Source organism: Leptonychotes weddellii, chromosome 2 (assembly GCF_054177405.1).
Source record: "Leptonychotes weddellii isolate Sample4059 chromosome 2, ASM5417740v2, whole genome shotgun sequence".
Lineage (NCBI taxonomy): Eukaryota > Metazoa > Chordata > Mammalia > Carnivora > Phocidae > Leptonychotes > Leptonychotes weddellii.
Genome location: NC_138370.1, coordinates 138,509,625 through 138,530,352, shown reverse-complemented (window position 1 = coordinate 138,530,352; position 20,728 = coordinate 138,509,625). Strand labels below are relative to the sequence as shown.

Here is a 20,728-nt window from a genome sequence, read left to right as displayed (position 1 = left end):
CCTGCGATGGCTCGCAAACAATGGGAGTTGGAGGGGAAGAAGCCGCACACCGTGCACCTAATGTGAGTTACCACCCTTCCAGGCTGCTGACTGCACACCCCAGGATCAGGTTTTTCAAAGCATCTGAGCACAGAAGTAGGGCAGGGCTCCCTGTGGTTAGGAGCCAGCTGGGTGTGGTGAGGAGTAACACAAATGGACAAGCAGGGGCGAAACCTGCTTTGCACAGAATTCAGCACACTAGCACCATGAACAATTGATTACTGAATAAATGCATAGAAGTACTGAGGAGCTGGAACAGTGCTGGGGGGTGGGGAGCCATATAATTCGTAGTTAAAAACATGGGTTATGGAGCTGAGTAGCCAACTCTAAAGCAGTGCAAGTCCCAGTTCTGCTCTTCAGCTGTGACACCCTGGGCTGGTTACCTAACCTCTCTAAACTTCAGTGTCTTCAGCTGCAAGGCGGGGTTGACAACATCACTTCGGAGGGTTCTTGGAAGGATTAAGTGTAGGTAGAGCTCTTAGCACAGTGCCAGGTACATGGCAGTTAGTTAACAATAATAGCAATAAAGAATGTGTGGTCTGTAAAGCTGGATTTACAGCTGCAGTTACTCTTAATTTCGAAGACATGCCATAAAGGATTGTTCGGGGCCGCCGAGGGTCTCACCCTTGCAACAACAGTGCATGTTGACAGGGTGGCTTATAGCTAGGGATCCAGATGGAGTCCTGAACCAGCTTCTCTGAGCATCCTCCCTAGCGCATCAGAGGTCTGCTTTGTTCTCTTCCATTTGTTTGCCTGCCATGCACATTGTGGCGATATTTAGGAATAATATGATTTGGCTCCTATTTATGTAGTGCTTCAATAAATTGCAAAATACTTTCATATACCTAATTCGCATTCTGTCCTTAAAACACAGCTGTGAGATATACAGGACAGGAAGGGTTGTTCCCGTGTGTGAAGGAAGTGGCCAATAGTTGGTCCAGTTTAGACGTGGGAGCTTGGCCATCGACATCCCTGTATTTCCTTGGCATTGACTGTTAAGCCTATGGCCAGGGAGTTGGATGAGAGAAAGAGTAACACTGATACACTCCTTCCCACTTTTTCTCTTCAGGGTTGGGTACATAGGTCACCCCATAAAAATCTGGAAACATTCCTGAAACCTCCTTTTACGGCCCATCTAGAAATGCTGTAAAACACAAAACAATAAAAAGAAAGTATCTAGTGATGTCATGTGTCTCTTAACACACAGAAGAATAAATTTAGTGTTTCCTGAGAACACAGCTTTGAAGCCAGACAAGGTTTGGCAACAAGACTGAAGTTTGATGGAAAAAGTTTCAAAACATGTTGCATTTTCTCCAGCTATTCTTCTCATGCAGCCATTATTCTCTGCGCTACAACTAACTTTTCTTTAAGGATTTTTCTTACACTAAGGTTTTAATATATTTTTTTAAAATTTGTGGACCTTAAAGATCCTTTCTTCCCTATTCGGTAAAAATGTTTTGAATGTGAATGCTCTGTATGTGAATGTTCGCATAGTCACATAAATAATAAAATTATAGTTAATGCGAAAAGTAATGATTTTTAAAAGTTGTATCAGTAAATGTAAACGGTTCCATAGTAAATTTACCAGAGCTCTCCTCAAAAGGTGCACAGTCTCCAAATTCGGTAAAAGCTTCGTCTGGCTTCATGGTGTCTAGATGAGTGTTTTAAATTCATCCTTTTAGTACTGAAGACATAAAATGATTCTGAGGGTGTTCCTGAATTTTAAATACAATGCAGAAGCTTATATGCTGATTAACATCCATCCTATGTTCTATAGCCATCAGTGCTCCTCCAGCGACTTGAAACATTGTTCAGAAATGTCATCTGTTGTGATCCCGGTCTTGCTTTGCCATCCAATGCCACGAGCTGCTGTGCATGCTCGCCTGCAGATGGGAGTGGGTTGAGGCAGGAGGAAGGTAGCACTTATCCTCATTGCAAGCTGCTTCTCCCCAGGGGCCGTGACGGCGCTCGGGGAGGGCCACGTGACCGTGGCGTGGCTCCTCAGCCAGACCACGTAGGGCTTACGCCCCAGGCACACCGCTGACTGCTCGGAAAGAGGCTGAGCGGAGAGCCTCTGCTGAGCCCTCCTCTCGGTCCAGGAAACTTGTGATTCGGATGAAGAAAGGCAACCCACTGACGCTGACTCTGCGCCACCCACACCAGGAAGTAGAGCCGCAGAGATGGCATCCCGAGGGCACGCTTACGTCAACGCCTCACGCTTCCACATACAGGAGCTAGACGAACACTCCTCACTTCTCAACCCTCTCCGAACTCTTTCCTGGGGGAAGAGGAGGGAGTCCCCTGACCAATGACCGGGAGGAGGCAACCGGGCAGGCTCCGTTCAGCCCTTTCCTCCTAGGGAGCCAGCTCGCTGGCTGGCTGTTCTTGTTGGGTCTCTGCCCTGGGCTGGAAAACCTGACAGGCTGGGAGGCCTCGAATCACCCTCTAAGCCCCCGTTAAATTCTGGGAGTAGTTTTAGCAAACACACTTGGTATCCGATCGAAGGCCACATTCATAAATTGACTTTTCAGTTACAGTGATACTTTGATCTCCATAAGTCTGACTCCATGTTTCTCTCTCTATGGGTTTCAAACTCAGTCGAGGGAGAGGATATTAGCCTCCAAATGCAACAACAGATACATTATTTTTAATCTAACACAGAACTTGATTCTGAAATTAGCATTTTCATTTCCAAAATATGTGCATATTATCTGCAAACCTATTTCCCTTAGAGAGAAAGGCCCCAGCACGACCTTACAACATAAACTCACAGCACTGATTATTACCTGCCAGTAATGTAATAATTTCTAATGTGTTCACATGTTTAAATGAGTCCATAACGTCATGACAGGTCCGGAGGGAGAAATGGAGTGACACCTACTTATGTTACTACAAAACACCTCCAACTGGAATTACCTGAGGCTGAGAATCAAGGGACAGCAAGGCCGAACAAGCGTCATCTATCTGTAGAAAATAAAAATGCCAGTTACATCTTAGAATAGAAAGAATAGCCTCAAAATTAAGGGGCACTCTGTTATCATGTGGTTCTTTATTACATAAATCTGATCACATCATCTAAATTAACATGATAATAGCATAAGTTCTAAATGATAAACAGCATACAGAAAAAACTCTACACAACAGCAGTCTACCAGTTCTCTAGCAAGGAGCCAGCATTAGGAAAGGGTTCTAGTTCAGTGAAGGTTTACTGGGGAATCAGTAAAGGTTTTGCCACACTCTTCACATCTGTAAGTTTTCTCTCCAGTTCAGGTTGTCTTCCGTCTATTTAGACGTGACCACTGACTAAAGATTTTCCCAGATTTATTACATCTCTACGGGTTTTTCCAACATGAATTCTCTGATGTTCGGCGAGATTGGAGGACTGGTTAAAAGTTTTCCCCACATTCATTACATTTATAAGGATTCTCTCCAATATAGATACTCTTATGTATAATAAGATCTGAGCTTTCAGAAAAGACCTTCACACATTTATTACATTTATAATGGTTCTCTGGAAAGTGAGTCCTCAGATGTTTAATAGCATTTGAGCCTTGCTTAAACTTTTTTTCAGATTCACTGCATTGATCTATTCTCTCTCCATTATAAAGGCTCTGGTAGCTGTTTTAAAATTTTTTATTTAAAGTCAATTAACATATACTATATTATTAGTTTCAGAGGTGCAATTCAGTGATTCATCAGTTGCATACAACACCCAGTGCTCACTACTTCAAGTGCCCTCCTTAATGCCCATCACCCCCTTACCTCATCCCCCTAAACGCTCCCCTCTAGCAACCTTCAGTTTGTTTCCTATGGTTAAGAGTCTCTTATGGTTTGTCTCTCTCTCTGATTTCATCTTATTTTACTTTTCCTTCCCTTCCCCTCCGGGCTCTGGTATTTTTTTATATTTGATTCCTCTGTAAAGGCCTTTCTAATTTTACTACACAGGTAAAGTTCTTCCCGATGACTGATACTCTGATACTTATTGAGCACCAATGGATGGTTAAGCATCATCCCACATTTATCAAGTTTATAGATTTCTGAATTCTTTGCTGTTGAGTAAGGCATGAGTGCCAGTTAAAGAATGTGGCAAGCCTTTAAACAATGCTAATCCTTGACTTGTTATCAGAGAACTTATACTGGAGAGAAATTTTACAAATATAAAGAATTTGGAAGCCCTTTAATCAGTGGCGAAGCCTTATTCAATATCGTGGAATTCATACTAGAGAGAAGCCTTATTAATGTAAAGAATGTGGTAAAATCTTTAAGGACTTCTCAACTTTTATTCACCAACACAGAGTTCATACTGAGGAGAAACCTTACCAATAGAAAGAATGTGGCAAGCCTCTCACTGGAACTCACAACTGACTCACCATCATAGGTCTTATACAGGAGAGAAACATAACATGTAAAGAAAGTGGCAAAGCCTTTAACTGGAATTCAGTCATTACTCAGTATCCCCAAAGTCACACTAGATTCAAGCTCTAGAAATGTAATGAAAGAGGAAAGACCTTTGTTTTAAAAAATACCCCTCAGAAAACACCAGGGAGTGCATAAAGGAAAATAACTTTACAGATAGAAAAACTGAGAAAAGTATTTCGTGGAACATCAAATGTCAATAAATGTCAAAATTGACAGTAGAAGTAAGTCAGTCACTCTCTTCAGACATTACTTCAAGTCAGAGTATTTATTATAGGGAATATGAGTTAAATGCTTACATAATGTATTTGCTAGTATGCTTCAAAAGATAAAGGGGATGGATTTTTGGACAGGTATAATTAATTACAACATGCTTTTTTATACTGACCCTATTTGGCATTTATAACTGGCAAATTTTAATGTGTATCTACTCTCCAATCACTTCATGAAATACCTGTGTTCCTAGTGGGTGTGTGAAATCATGTGGATGATTGTGGGCGCAGCAAAGATAATGTGATGCAGCTTCTTCATTCAGTGGGACTCGTGCATATCTAATTTCCCTTTGAAGATTAACGACAATTTAATATACAATACATGATGAAAATCTAAATGGAGATACTGTTTGTGGCTTACTTATAACATGGATGTACGTTACCATGAAATAGATGTTCAGGGACTCGCCTGTGTTTTGTAGTACTAAGGAACATTTTGAATTTTATAAATAAAATGTGATATCAAATGATCTTTATGAAAAAGGAGGTGGCAGTACAACAAAATACTGTTGTATTTTTGTAACGGCAATAGTTAGAAGTAGGGAATATTAGCTCTTGTGGTTGAAATAAAGAAATCTTTACAGATTAAAAAAAAAATAAAGGTTTATTGAACTACAGTTGACAGCAGTTTTCAGCCTTTATCCTAAAGAGAAAAACTGAAAGACTTTGAACTATAGTATAAGAGATTTACATTAATCATTAAAAAACTGTGCTGCGAAGTTAAGCACTAAAGCTGGATGTCTGGAGTAGTTTATGGCATTTATTTCTTTGGTGGCCTTTTAAAATGGGACTGGGAGAAATAGTCCTGATTTCTTGTCTGTCTGGGGTGATTTAAGTTGAGTTCTGTTTATTCTTTGTTGATTAGTTTGATTTAGTCTCCATTCTTACCCTCTACCGAAGAGGGGATAATCATACTCTTTGGTCATAATTCCTCATGCTCCTTATTGATTCCAAGATGAACATGTACTATAACATATGATTCTCCAATTTAGAGAATAACGAAGGTATACAATATTATCCAAGACCAAAGGCTTAATGTCTCTTTCCTTTTTATCCTCACAGAGCCTGTCATATTCTCCATAGGTCACAAATAGTTAGGGAATTTTTTTTTTTTAATTCCTCTTATCCCTTGTGCCCACCCACCTGCCCCTCTTCCATGCCGTACAAATCCAGAATCACGACTACAAAGACACCCACACATACGCATGCACACACATATATATGCACACAGGGCAGGAGCTATGCCATATCTGACTTGCCCAGAATCAGTGCTCAATAAATATTCTTTAAATTAAATTGCATTGAACTTGTGGAAAAATAAAAAGAGAAGTCAATTGAGAGGGGAAAGGCAAAAAGATACCTTTCTAAAGCTTTGAATTGTGACCAATGTTTTAATATATCACCCTTAAGTGTTACTTAGTTTGCATCAGTAGGGTTGGAGGAAACTGGTTCCTCGCGTTAAGATTTTTGTGGTCCTTAGGTATCTGAAGATACCACATGCTCAAAGGCAAAGCTGTCCACCTGCAGACCAGGCTGCCGGCCGAGGTGAGGTGGCCTCGTCCAAGAACAGCGAACCCTTGAATCTAAGGGCTAACTAATCAGTGCATCAATATTGTTTGAATAAAAATATCAGAATAAGAAAAAACACCAATTAATCAAATTAGGAGATAATTGCAAAGCTCTTCAGTCTTTGTTCTCTTTTCTTTAAAAGGCACAGCAACACTGCTCACCCACTTTCCATTTGGATAAGCATTTGTTCATTTTACTCAGCTGGTAGCCCTAATGGTTTTAAGTGCCCCTAATTGCTTCTGAGAACTCTGGAGAGCCCGTTGATGAATCTGTTTGAAAACGGTTAGGTTTCTGTATAAGGTCTGAAAAGGATGTGTTTCTAGTGTCTGAATAGCTCAGTCATTTTTAAAACCTCCAGCAGAAAAGTACATGTTTTAGCATCTTAATTTCTTCTTTTTTTTTTTTTTTTAGATTTTATTGATTTATTTGACAGAGAGACAGCGAGAGGGAACACAAGCAGGGGGAGTGGGAGAGGGAGAAGCAGGCTTCCCGCTGAGCAAGGAGCCCGATGCAGGGCTCGATCCCGGGACCCTGGGATCATGACCTGAGCCAAAGGCAGCCGCTTAATGACTGAGCCACCCAGGCGCCCCTAGCGTCTTAATTTCTTTAAGTATCTTTTTCTGTAAAAGAATTGATAGTGTTTTACAACAATAGTTTTTTCCCAGCTTTATCATCTAAAATATTTCTTCAAAGATTTTCTACAGAAATATAGATAATTTCAAGCTAAAATAAATGTTTCTGAATTATACATTAATGTCTGTTGTCTAAATTATTCTTCTTGTTTATATACCTCTAGCATGTATTTTGATATACCAAGGCAGAGAACCTTATAACAGACTTTATGAATTTCTATGCCATTAGAGATTGTGTAGTACTTGGCACTTACTATCCATCTTATCTCTTCCTTTATGTATTTTGTTAGAGGTGGCTTAGGTACACAGAATATTCTCCTCAGCTCCTAGTTCATGATCATCACTGAAATGGCTTTATTTATTTATTCTTTTATATTTCAATTTCCTACTCCTAGTTCATCCTCCCACGGGCAACTCTTCTAATTTATTTGATGAGTAGTCTCCATTTACGTTCTTGTAAAATTTGTATTGCTATTTGGTGTGCATGTATGGTACTTTCTTACCTTTTTCACTTAACACTATACTTTGAGATCTATCCATGTTACTGGGGACATCTAGTATGTTGCTCCTAACTGCTATAGAATACTCTAAAATGTGCACCTACTCTATGTCTGTTGCCTACCCATTCCCCAGTGATAGACAGCTGGGTTTCCTCCAATTCCATTAAAAGCAAAGCTGTAATCAACCTCCTTGTATCTATCCTCCACTTATGGATCTATAGGAGGACATCTTTGAGCTACATGCCCAGGAGATGGAATGCTAGATCAAGAGGATATCTAGGTTGCTTTCCAGATAGCTCCACCAGTTGACACTCTCACCAGCAATGAGTGAGGTTTGTACATCCCACATCCTTGCTAACACTTGCCATTATCTAGATTCCATTTTTTTGCCAGTCTAATGGGTAGAGAGTCACACTTTGTTGTTGTCTTAATTTTCATTTCATTATTACTAATAAATCTGAGCATCTTGTTAGACGCTTGTTGGCCTTTAGGTTTCTTTGTAAATTGTCTGTTCTTTTTGTCTACTTTTGCCTTGGATCCCTATCTTTATCCATTTGGTTTGATGGAATATCTTAGAGATTCTAGAAATTATTCCTTTGTCAGTTTTAGACACAACCAACAACTTTCAAAGGCTCTTACTTTTTAAATGTAATCCTTTTGAAAGAAATCTTTACTTTTAATGTAATTCAATCCATCATCTTTTTGGCCTTATGATTTCTATTTGAAATTTTGTTTAAGAAGTCATTCCCTGCTCCTAGCTCACAAAGATATTTTCCTAATAGAAAAGATATATTCTATTAACTCTATAATTTACCCTTTATATTTAGATCTTTAATCAACTTGGAGCCCACTTGTTAGTTTTTTTAATTGAAGAATAATTGGCATATATTAGTTTCAGGTGCACAACATAGTGATTTGATATTTACATACATTACAAAATCATCAGTGGAGTGTTAGCTTTATTTTTCTCCATACAGCGAGCCAGTTTCTCAACCTTCACTTGCCAAACAATCTCTTTTTTTCCCTCTGATTTTTAATGTTACTTTTATTGTAAGTTGTGCATTTCTGCCTTAGTTTGGGTTCTCCCAGAAACAGACCTTGAGATAGTGATGTGGATATGAGTAGATTATTAGGGAGATGATCCAAGAAGCACTGGCAGAATAGTGAAGAAGACAAACAGGGAAGAGAAGGAATCCCATAAAGTGTATGTTATCAAGCAGATTACCACCATGAGTAACTGGGATCAATCTGTCTGGGGAATTCTAGGAGCCAATGCAGAATACATCTGTTATCCCAATTGAGGGACGAAGCAGCTGAGGTATTTACCCACCAATTCCCTTGGGTCACCAACTGAGGGTTATTTTCAGTGTTGGGAGCATTTACTCTCAGGCACTTCTAGTCCACCTACACCCCACATGAGGCTTGAACTCACGACCCTGAGATCAAGAGTTGCATGCTCTACTGACTGAGCCAGCCAGGCCCCCCAAATTTTGATTTATAATGTTTTTATGTCATTTAATTCTAACTATTCTGTAATTTCCTCTTTAGCCTGGGATTATTTACCAAAATATTACTTATTTTCCAAACAGATGGGATATTGAAGTTATACTTTTGTTGTTAATTTCTCATTTTATTGCATTATGATCGGAAAACATTTAAAATACTTCCTTTTTAACTTACTGAAATTTTCTTTGTGTCCTAACACACGGTCTATTTTTGTTTAATGTTCCAATTATACTCAAAAAAGAATGTGTATACTATTTAGTGTAGATTTTAAAAAATATTTCTAATAGACCAAACTTATTGTGTGGTTAAATCTTTGCTATATCTACTGATGTTATTTGTTTTAACTATCAGTTTTGAGAGCAGTGTATTAAAATCTCTAACTACAAATGTTCCCTGAAGTTCTATCAGTTATTAAGTAAATTTTGAGCTTTTAAAAATACATACTAATAATGGCTGTATCATTTACCCTGCTATTCTTTTATCAGCATAAGACACTGAGCATAATTTAAGATCTGAGCATACTGAGATACTTAGCATAATTTAATAAAAGCATAAAATAAGGTCCCTCTTTGCTAAGATGGTTTGTTTATTTGAATTCTATTTTATCAGATATTGAGACTGCTACTCCAATTTTCTTACAGCCATATTTGCTTGCTATGTCCTTTCCCATACTTTTTGTAATTACTCTATTATTAGGGCTTATTTCTGCCATCTTACTTTACCATTCGCTATAATTGTTTTGTTTCTTTTTGTCTCTCCTTTTGTTTCAAAAGAATAATAATTCTGAATATTATGATATCAGAATGTTAGTAAAATCATAGTTGTCCCGAAACTCAATTATCTTATTTCATTTGATAATTTCAAAGAAGGTAAACTTTCCACTAATTTGTATAAGGGCAATGCTTTACCTCACTCCACAGCTGTAGTTCTTCTTCAGGCTGTAATCCTTGAAATAATACTGGAGCACCTGAAAATAAAGTTATACGTACATGTTATTTTTATAGTATTTTTTCTAAAGTTAACCATTTATATATAATTCAGTTTTGGATGACATTTTTCATTTTCATTGTACATCATTACCCTCCTATTTCACCTAGATATTTCAGCATTTGACTTAGTATAAGAATACATAATTATTAAATAAACCTTAATAACACTTCAAAGACATTACTCTAAGAATGAATTTCTTTTTTTTTCTACACAAAAACATGTACATGAACATGCATAGCAGCATTATCCTAAGAGCCCCAGAGTGGAAACAATCCAAATGTCTTTTATCTGAAAATAGATAAACAAAATGTGGTGCGTGCACATAATGGAATACTATTTGGCAATAAAAAGGAACGAAGTACTGATATATGCTGCATCAAAGAGGAATCTCAGACATACTATGCCAAATCAAATACGCCAGATGCAAAAGACCAAGTATTGTATGATTCCATTTATATGGAATGTCCAGAAAAGGCAAATATATAATAATAGAGACATTAGTGGTTTCCTGGAGCTGGGGTTAAGAATGGAGATTGACTGCAAATGGACATAACAGATTTTGGAGGGGTCATGCAAAATTGTATTATCGTGATAACTGCACAGTTCTTGAAGTCTACTTAAAACCCACTGAATTGGGGCACCTGGGTGGCTCAGTCAGTTAAGTGTCCAACTCTTGGTTTCTGCTCAGGTCATGATTGAGGGGTCCTGGGATCGAGCCCTATGTCAGCCTCTGCACTCAGCATGGAAACTGCTGGAGATGATCTCTCTCTCCCTCTCCCTCTGCTCTTCCCCCTGCTCTTGCACTCTCTGTCTCTTTCTGTTTTTTTTTTTTTAAGATTTTATTTATTTGAGAGAGAGAGCACAAGAGGGGGAGGGTCAGAGGGAGAGCTGACTCCCTCCCCAGCAGGGAGCCCGATGCGGGGCTCAATCCCAGGACTCTGGGATCATGACCTGAGCCAAAGGCAGACACTTAACCAACTGAGCCACCCAGGTGCCCCTCTCTGTCTCTTTCTAAAATAAATGAATAAAATCTTTAAACAAACCCCACTGAGTTGCATATAAAGTATATTTCAATAAAGGTCTTTAAAAAAAGAATTACTTGTTAGGCCTTTAATTACTATTGAAGTAAAATGTTAACTAGCTTACATCCTCCAAAATAATATTTTCTCCATAGATTCAATTTTCTAATTTATGCTATGTAAATTATCTCAGTAAAAACACTGCGAAAATATTAATATTAAATGTAATTACTACTTATTTTCTTATATGTATACATTTATCTTCAATAAAATCAAGAAAACATCCTGTAGTAAAAGACTAAATTTTTCTAAGATCTCAAATGTAGCAAAATTAAGAACAGGCTTAAAGAAAAGAACTTTTTAAAAATAATAAGATAGCACCTACTAACACTGCTTAACCGGCTAAGCCACCCAGGTGCCCCTTAATCAGACTTTTTTTTTTTAAGATTTTATTTATTTATTTGAGAGTGAGAGAGTGAGAGACAGAGAGCATGAGAGGGAGGAGGGTCAGAGGGAGAAGCAGACTCCCTGCCGAGCAGGGAGCCCGATGCGGGACTCGATCCCGGGACTCCAGGATCATGACCTGAGCCGAAGGCAGTTGCTTAACCAACTGAGCCACCCAGGCGCCCCCTTAATCAGACTTTTGAAGTAGCTATTATACCTATTCCCACTTTAAGATGAGGAAACTGAAGGAAGGGAGGATGAAGTAATTTGTCTCAGGTCACCAAAATAGATACATAACACAGACTGATTTTTTTTTTTTTTAAGATTTTATTTATTTATTTGAGAGAGAGAGAATGAGAGAGAGCACATGAGAGGGGGGAGGGTCAGAGGGAGAAGCAGACTCCCTGCCGAGCAGGGAGCCTGATGTGGGACTCGAACCAGGAACTCAATCCAGGGACTCCAGGATCATGACCTGAGCCAAAGGCAGTCGCTTAACCAACTGAACCACCCAGGTGCCCCCAACACAGACTGATTTCAAACTAGGTCTGGCAGACTCCAAATCCTGACAGATTTTTTTCCTAATGTTGCCACTTTTCAGTCAAGTCTTGCCTTGAGTTCACACAAATTTATACTATTATTTAAGTTCTAATAATATTAGTGGTTATCAGCTACATTTTCTGTGGCACCAAGTGTTAGAAGTAACTTACAGGACTCATGTGGTCCATAATAGAGAGTTGATTTATCTCAGAACCTAACTGTATCCCCTTTCATAGGACAGCTGTTCAAGGTGGGTAAACTTCTCAATTACATATTTCTCACCATAGCAACATACAAACGTGTATCTCAAAGTTTCTGTTGTCTGGTGGACATTACTCTGAGCTGATTCTGTTTTCAAGAAGGGATAAATCGGCGCTTTTCAACTTTTCATATAAAGCACCTGGTGGATCTTACTAAATGAGATTCTAATCCAGTCAGTCAGGGAAAAGCCCAAGAGTCTGCACGTCTAGCAAGCTCCCTGATGCTGATGCTGCTGGTCCATGGATAACACTGAATATCCAGAGCGATAGAGTACTGCATTGTAGAAAGAAACCGAGGATGCCTCTTTATTCAACAGAACTAAGCGGCGCCAACAAATATTCTGGGTCTAAGCTTCTCTTTAACAAGTCTGAACGTTTCCTAAAGGGGGATATGAATGTTCTCATGAAAACAGTCTAAAAGGCCATTGGCCCTTTCCTCACAACTTGGACGCGCATAGCTTGTCTACAGTTACTTAGACTAAATAATAGGAAGGTGAGAGGAAGAGGAATGGAGGGCGAGAGCAGGAGTTGACTGAAAAGAACAGAACCAGAGCCAACAACTGATGCAAAGGGGAAAACACAGAGATTTCCTCTCTTTGGATTCAGTCTTCACCAGCATGTACTACTGATTTCTCCATTCACTCTACCGCTGTTCTGTTTGGCAGGGTGTTCCCATGTAAAGAATACAATTTTATATTCTTTCTACGCCTGCCTGTCTCCCACCCTCCTACCTCCACACTGCCTCACCAGCAACCATGAGCTTGCCTCCGTCCGTGCCCCCATGCCTGCCTGGGCCACACAGAAATTGCCATTGTATCTAACTTAGTCCCAAGCACTTATATAATCAAAAAGGGGTACTTGGTGGCTCTTACACAACACATGTAAACGTAGTCTCAGGGTAAAAAGGTTAGAGGAGCCAACATTTTAAAATGCTTTTAACTTTAGAAACCCACTAATATCCTAGTACCAAACCCAAACCTTAAGGGGAATTATTTTTCTTTCCTTTGTGTATCTGTTAACCCAAGTTGATGTGATTCCCGCCCCCCACCCAAGATACCCTAGACGTGAGCTTTATATTGTGAAATAGCAGTACTAGATACTTTCTCAAATATAATCAGAAAAATTGCCCTTATCTTCTAGATCATGAAAACGGCACTGTTTTTTTATCAGTTTTGAGATATTTATACGTATGTACTATCTAGTGAAGTGAAACCTTTAGTCTTATATTGTACAGTATAACTAACTAATGCAAATAATATGGGTAGACAACTTTTATATCTGTAAATACACCATCTGTAAGAGAAAGAAAAAATGACCTTTTTATTGGGGTACAACTGACATGCAACATTATATTAGTTTCAGGTGCACAACATAATGATCCTAAATTTGTATATATTGTGAAATGATCACCACAAAAAGTCTAGTTAACATCCATCACCATACATAGTTACAGATTTTTTCTGTGATGAGAACTTTTAAGATTTACTCTTAGCAGGGCACCTGGGTGGCTCAGATGGTTAAGCGTCTGCCTTCGGCTCAGGTCATGATCTCAGGGTCCTGGGATCGAGTCCCGCATCGGGCTCCCTGCTCCTTGGGAGCCTGCTTCTCCCTCTGCCTCTCTCTGTCTCTCATGAATAAATAAATAAAATCTTAAAAAAAAAAAGATTTACTCTTAGCAGCTTTCAAATATACCATATAGTCACCATGCTATACATTACATGCCCATGGCTTATCTATTTCATAACTGGAAGTTTGTACCTTTTGATTCCCTTTACCCATTTTACACACCCTCACCTCCCACCTCTGTGAACCACCCATCTGTTCTCTGTATTCACATGCTTGGCTTGACTTTGTTTTGTTGGGGTTTTTTGTTTTCGTTTTTGTAGATTCCACATATAAGTCAGATCATATAGTATTTGTCTTTCTCTGAAAAACAGACTTTAAAAGTGATGCTAATTTTCTTTTCTCGTTGCTAGCACTTAAATAGTGTAGGGTTTGAAAGTGAGAAATTGTTCCTGCTGACTGAATTTTAAAAATTATTCAATGAGTAGGGTCTGAGTAGGAAAAAACACTTTTTTTTTTTAAGATTTTATTTATTTATCAAAGAGAGAGAGAGCATGAGCAGGGGGAGGCTTCCACACTGAGCAAAGAGCCTGATGCGGGACTCGATCCCAGGACTCTGAGATCACGACCTGAGCTGAAGGCAGACACTTAACCCACTGAGCCACCCAGGTGTCCCGAAAAAAACATTTCTTAATTTAGTCTTGGGCATTTTGATCACTTACTATCACAAGCCAAATCAAGGCCTGTTGCAATTATCCAAAATGTGCCCTCTTTTAGGAAATTTCCTTCTTTATTTTGATAATGTTCTCTGAAGAGTAAACCATTTCCATCCACCAAACCTGTGGCTGGCTCTTCATCTTCTCATTGCTGTTTCATGTTCTGCTAACTCGTTTTGCCGAGGATGCTCCACTTACTGGCACTGTTTTATTTTCCTCTGGCTTTGTGACATATGTTTTGCTGTTTTTTAGATACATCCAGTTGCATCCTGCATAATGATTAATCTTGGTAGAGTATCTCCCATGTTTGGTTATATATGTCATGCTTCCCCTCCAGTACCATTTTTAGGGACTCAGGACTAGGGAACATCACACTATATGTCTCCCCTCTTCCCTTTCCCCTCACATCTTTAGAGAGATAAGACTAGGGTTTTTTAATATCAAGAGCAGGTCTACAGGGGGAAAAGATACAAAATGGTAGTCTAGGGGTCTCTGTGTAGTGAAAAAGGCATCTTGTCCCTTTGCTTGAGAAATATTGGGGATATATATGAGATGATTGGTCAGCCAGCAGACATGCTCTTTTTTGAAATAAAACCCAAGACTTGTCTTTTTTAGAAAGCAGCCTGAAAATTCCCCCGCCTCCCAAAAAAGCACTTATCTCCAACTGATGCAAATATCACTGTAAGCATATAACATGTAACATGCTTGGCAAGTACATTTGCTTTACGGAGAAAAAGACACCTTTAAAACTATAATTATCTGCTTCCTTAATAAGGTAGGTAAAGACTGCCATCCTAATTCTACCAATAACAAATTTAAAACAGAAAAATATTAACATTACTTTGCATAAGTTATGCTGTATCTAACTGCTGGCTATGTGATGGAGAAGGTTTAGGTCTAGCTAGCTTCTGACTGCTTAGATTCCATAGCCAAATGACCTCATTTTTCAAGCAGGAGAGCACCCCCCCCGCCCCCTTCTCCAATGCCCCAGGAAAGGGGGGGGGAAAAACAATGAAAAGACAGCAATAAAAATAAATACATTGGAAAAGAAGACTAGCTTCAGTTTCTCCACCTCTAATTGAGGGCTGGCCTGCATGCTCTGAAAGGTCCCTGCAGTTACGGATTCAAGTCCCCAGTGTTCTGAACAATGATGAGATGGTCTGCCCACCTCTGCCTCACTGACAGGAGAGCAGAAGGAAGCTAAGAGAAACTGCTGTGGAGTTGGAAAATTCGTGGTCTTAGCAGGGTATTGGTTGGCCCTGGAGGGGACTCTGGGTTCAGAGGTGGGAGGTAAAGGATGGATCCCTCAAGTACCTGGAAACATAACCTCTAGGGAATAGGGAAGGGATATCCCCATTGGAACATGCTGGGCTCGGCTCTACCTTGTCTTCCAACCTTCAGACATCCCTCCGTGATCTCGCTTTTGCTTTTCCCACTTCTTTTCTCTAAGCCAAGCACAAGGAAGTCTCTATTTTATCAAATCACACCTGCCTTCACTGGCTTTAGCTGTGGCACGGACTGAAAGCCGGGCTTGCGCACTTGCCCCTCCAACTCTATGATTAAAAAAAAAAAAGTCTCCATTTTTCTTGATCTGGTGCGTCAAAACCTGAAAGGCACAGAGCCCACCATGTCCCCTTCTAAACGGCTAGAATGGGGCCTGTCAGGGTTATCTGGACGGAACAGGCGCTCACTCACTAAAGAAGATGCGCCCTCTCCAAGTTACCTGGCATCAGCAGGTGAAGTATCAAACTCTCGTTTTACTTTAGCCATCAATCCCTCTAGTAATTGCAACGAAAGGGAACGCATTTTAATTTTCACTATTTTTTTAAAAGATAGATTTATTTATTTATTTATTTATTTGACAGAGACACAGCCAGAGAGGGAACACCTTCTCGACCTTCTTCAGCAGATAACTGCATTTCCCTAAATGATCTCAGACCTTATGCACCGAGCTGGTGCTGAGAGCTGGGGATGAACGAGTGAGCAGGACAGAGGTGCTTCGACAGAGGTGGAGGCATGCACAGTCGGTGGGGCACAGAAAGCTTTCCCGAGAGGGTGAAGAAGGGGTGTCCCAGGCAGAGGGAGAGGGAGAAGCAGACTCCCCGCCGAGCAGGGCGCCCGATGCGGAGCTCGATCCCAGGACTGGGATCATGACCTGACCCGAAGGCAGACGCTTAACGACTGAGCCACCCAGGCGCCCCTAATTTTCACTATGTTAATTTATGGAAGTTTTCACGGCCACGGGCCAGGGACATCCCGAGTGTGAGGGAGCCCTACAAGTTTTCGCCTACCGCAGGCTGCCCGGGGCCTGGGGATTTCTGCCGGGCAGGGACTGCGCTCCAGCCGGGCCACTCGCGCCTGCGCCGCTCGCCGGTCGTCAAAGGCGAGAAGCTGGGGAGCCCCACAGCACGAGGGGAAGGAGAGAACCAGAAGCCAACAGAAGAGGCGGGAAAGGGAGGGAAGAGAGCGCGGCAGGTGGCCAGGGGAAAGGCGCAAGAAGCGGCGGGCGCGGGGCGGGACGGTGGCGCGGGAGCCCGGGAGGCGCGCGGGGGCCGCTTACCTAGGCAGGTGCCCGCGCAGCCCGCGAGCAGCAGCAGCAGCAGGGGCCGGGACGCGGCGGCCACCTGTCCGGGGGCCCGCGCGGAGCGGCGGTTGGCTGCTCCTGGCATCTCGGCGCTGGCGGGCGGCTCGGGGCTCGGACTCTGCGCTGCGCGGGCCACCACTCCACGCGGGGGGCCTGGCAGTGCCTCTGTGTCCCGGGCGCGCCGCTCGCGGGGCTCCGCGGCCAAGCTGACCTCCCCGCGCGCAGCCAACTTTTAAATCTCGCGGACACGTGGGCTGGGGCGGCGCGGTCCCCTCGCGCGTCACCTCGCAGCCCACTGCCCCCGGCCTCCGTCGCGTCACTCGCGACCCGCTGCCCGCCCCTGGTCCCCCACCCGCAGCGGGATCCGCCCCCGCTCATAGTTCTGACTCAGGGTACCGCGCGTTTTCTTTCTGCCCGCCCTTGGGGCTATGGGATGAGCAGGGAAACAAAACAGTGCAGGTCCGTTCGCTTCTTGGCAAGGATTTGATTGGGAGCCGAGGAGGATGGCAAACCAGGACGTCCGGAGAGGCTGGGATCGGGGGTTTTTAAGGTTGGCGGTGGCGACGCTCTCTCGTTTCCCACGTCTGCCTGGGACGCCCCTTCTTCACCCGCTCGGGAAAGCTTTCTGTGCCCCACCGACTGTGCATGCCTCCACCTCTGTCGAAGCACCTCTGTCCTGCTCACTCGTTCATCCCCAGCTCTCAGCACCAGCTCGGTGCATAAGGTCTGAGATCATTTAGGGAAATGCAGTTATCTGTTGAAGAAGGTCGAGAAGAAAGGATTGCTGAGATTTGACCACACATACATTTCCAATAGGTCTGGAAGGTCTCTGGCTGTCCTATGGATTTCCAAGTCCAAGGTTACTCTTTTTTCTATGCGTTTCTCCTGCTGTCACTCCCTGGCCGTTGCCTGTTGATTTCTAGGGTGATCTGAGCTCTGCTATCCTCCTCCATACTTTCCTTCACTTCCTGAGTGGAAATGTCCAGGAAGCAGCCTCTTCCAGGAATACTGGCTGATACTGTTTTAATTTCCTTCTACAGAAAGAAGGAAGACTGATCTCATTTGACTTCCTTTCCAAAGGAACACAGAGGAAAGGGTAGAAAGGACGTACATTAACATCTCTTATGGGACATCTTCCCATGCTATTTAATTTAACACTCATGGCATCTCTGGGATATAAAAGTATTATGACTCTCATTTGATGATGCTTGGAGATATTAAACTGTCTGCCCAATGATACCAGCCTGTGAGGGAGGCCCCTCTGTGAAGACGTTTCTTTTCTAAGTCGGAGATTTTAACGCATTAGATATGCACTGTACAACCCACTATAGGCAAAGCATGGCCTTAAAGACTAGAACATTTAGTAACAGGAGGAACTTCCCTAAAGAAAATTAGAACTTGGTGAAGGACCCCAAATCCATACTCAAATAGCGGTATTACAAGGCAGGTTGGGATAGTGCTCTGTCAGAAATGGAGTGAGGGGCGCCTGGGTGGCTCAGTTGGTTAAGCGACTGCCTTCGGCTCAGGTCATGATCCCAGGGTCCTGGGATCAAGTCCCACCTCAGGCTCCCCTTGCTCTGCGGTGAGCCTGCTTCTCCCTCTGCCTCTGCCTGCTTGTGCTCTCTCTCTCTGTGTCAAATAAATAAATAAAATCTTTAAAAAAAAAAAAAAGAAAAGAAAGAAATGGAGTGAGGAAAGCATGTAATCCTGACAGGTAATGTGAAAAAAATAATCACTACCTTTTTTAAGTTCTTTATATTCATGCAGCATGTGAGCAAGTCATGGTTCCGAATCATGGTTCCAAATCAAGTATGGATGAGAGTAGATTTGATTCAAGATTGCTTATGTTTTGATTTATTCCCAAAGTAGTAAAAGGTAGTGCAAAGGATGTCAGTGGGTGGGGGTGGCTCTGATTCCCCACTGCCTTCTTTAGGTTTCCTGGAAGTGCACTGAAGGATGTCTAGCCTCAGCAGCCTGTGGGGAGTCTGGTGTCAGTGAGAACAGAGAACCCTGAAAATAGTGGCCTCAATGCTTTTTACACCCCTAGTAGGTCTGCAAAAGGAACAACTCATGCATTACAAGTGTTTTTCTGCATGAACCTGGCAGCTCTGAATGTCCCTGTACATGTCCCTCCGTGCACATGCAGAGGAGTTTTCAGAGGTGTATACTTAGACGTAGAGGTATCATGGGAGAAAATCTGGTTAAACTCCACTTTAAATTGTTTTCTAGTATGTTATACCAATTTACACTCCACCAGCAGTGCATGAAATTTCCTTACAAAAAGCTTTGCCAGTCTGGTGGGTGTGGCATCTCATTATGGATTTAATTTACAGTTTCCAGCATTAATGAGGGTGAGTGTCTTTCCACAAATGTATTGGCCATCACTGTTTTCTCTTCAGTGCAATACGTATTTGTTACTTGTCCTCATTGGGTTGTTAGGTTTTTGGTGTTTTTTTTTTTTTTTTTTTATTACCCATTATAGGAATGCTTTCTGGAACTTTTATTGGTTAAATGTTTGGCAAATATCTTCTCCTTATTTATGGCTTATCCTCTACTCTCTGTATATGAGTTATTTTTGAAAAAATGTCTAAGACAAGATGTGCAGACTAATGGTCATGCCGTTATGTGGCTTGGAGGATAAGAGGAGACAGATGGGAGAATGAGGGAAGATAGGCACTTTATTTATCCAGGAGCAAAGATTGGGGATTCCACAATTGACTAAATGAAATGAAGCTGATGCCATAGGTCCCCTTTGTCTGAAGAAGTTAGATCCCAGAATCTCTGCAGGGGAGACTTAACAATTCAGTTACAAACATTCCAATCTGTACCTAGAAGTTCCCATTCATTTAAACTGAGCTATCCTAGCATACTGAGTAGTATAGCATCTAAAACACTCTTACTGTGTTTAAGACTGAAAGTTTGACCCTGGGTACCATGCTGATTCCTCTCACCCATTATCTCGTGCATTCTTGATTGCAAATGGGCAACTGAACTTTGCTTTCTGCCTACAACCTGTAAGAATGAAGGTTCAGTTTGATCATGGACCCACAGATTAACAAGACCTGCTAGCCTGTGATAGGGATGTCCAGAAGAGTCGTCATGGAGGGTGTTAGGGAAGGGTTGAATGTCAGACAATGAAAGAGCCAGCAATAGAGACAAATCCAGTGAAGCAGTAGTTGGCAAAAGCAAAGTCTAGTAATAGGTAAAGAGACCCAGCTTTAGGAACTGAGAATCGGGGCAAGATCTAGAAGCTTTATAAGCTCTAGGCAAGATAGTCATGCAATCCTTCAAATATTAATTGAGCACCTTCTAGGCTCCCTTTTAGAAGCTTGGGATCCAGCAGTGACCAAATCAGTTAAAGTCTCTGCCTTTATGAAGTTGACAGATTTTCAAGGAGATAAAGATAATAATATGGCAAAACAAAACAATTTCAGATAGTAGTAAATACTATAAAGAAATTAAAACAGGATAATGCAATAATAGGTGACTGGGAATTGAGGGAAAGATACTTGAGACAGGTTTATTTAGCCTTGCTTCTCTGAGGAGATGCTATGGGAGGCCTTAAAGATGAGAAGAAACCAGTCATGGGAAGAATTGTGAAAGAAGAGCCCCAGGTGAAGGGAGCATCAGGTACAAAGGCCCTGAGGCAGAAACAAGCCAGAGAGGTTAAAGAAGCAGGAG

The 20,728-nt window shown here is 41.6% G+C and overlaps 1 protein-coding gene across 1 annotated transcript in view; it reads right to left on the bottom strand.

Annotated features, from left to right (window-relative positions):
* NMU (neuromedin U) overlaps positions 1 to 20,728 on the bottom strand; it is a 165,153-nt gene that overhangs the window by 12,241 nt on the left and 132,184 nt on the right. The window contains exons 4-5 of the mRNA XM_081813159.1: positions 9,843 to 9,901; positions 2,956 to 3,003 (exon numbers count right to left, since the gene is read on the bottom strand). Of these exons, the coding sequence (XP_081669285.1) occupies positions 2,956 to 3,003; positions 9,843 to 9,901 (107 nt within the window). The remainder of the gene's footprint in view (positions 1 to 2,955; positions 3,004 to 9,842; positions 9,902 to 20,728) is intronic.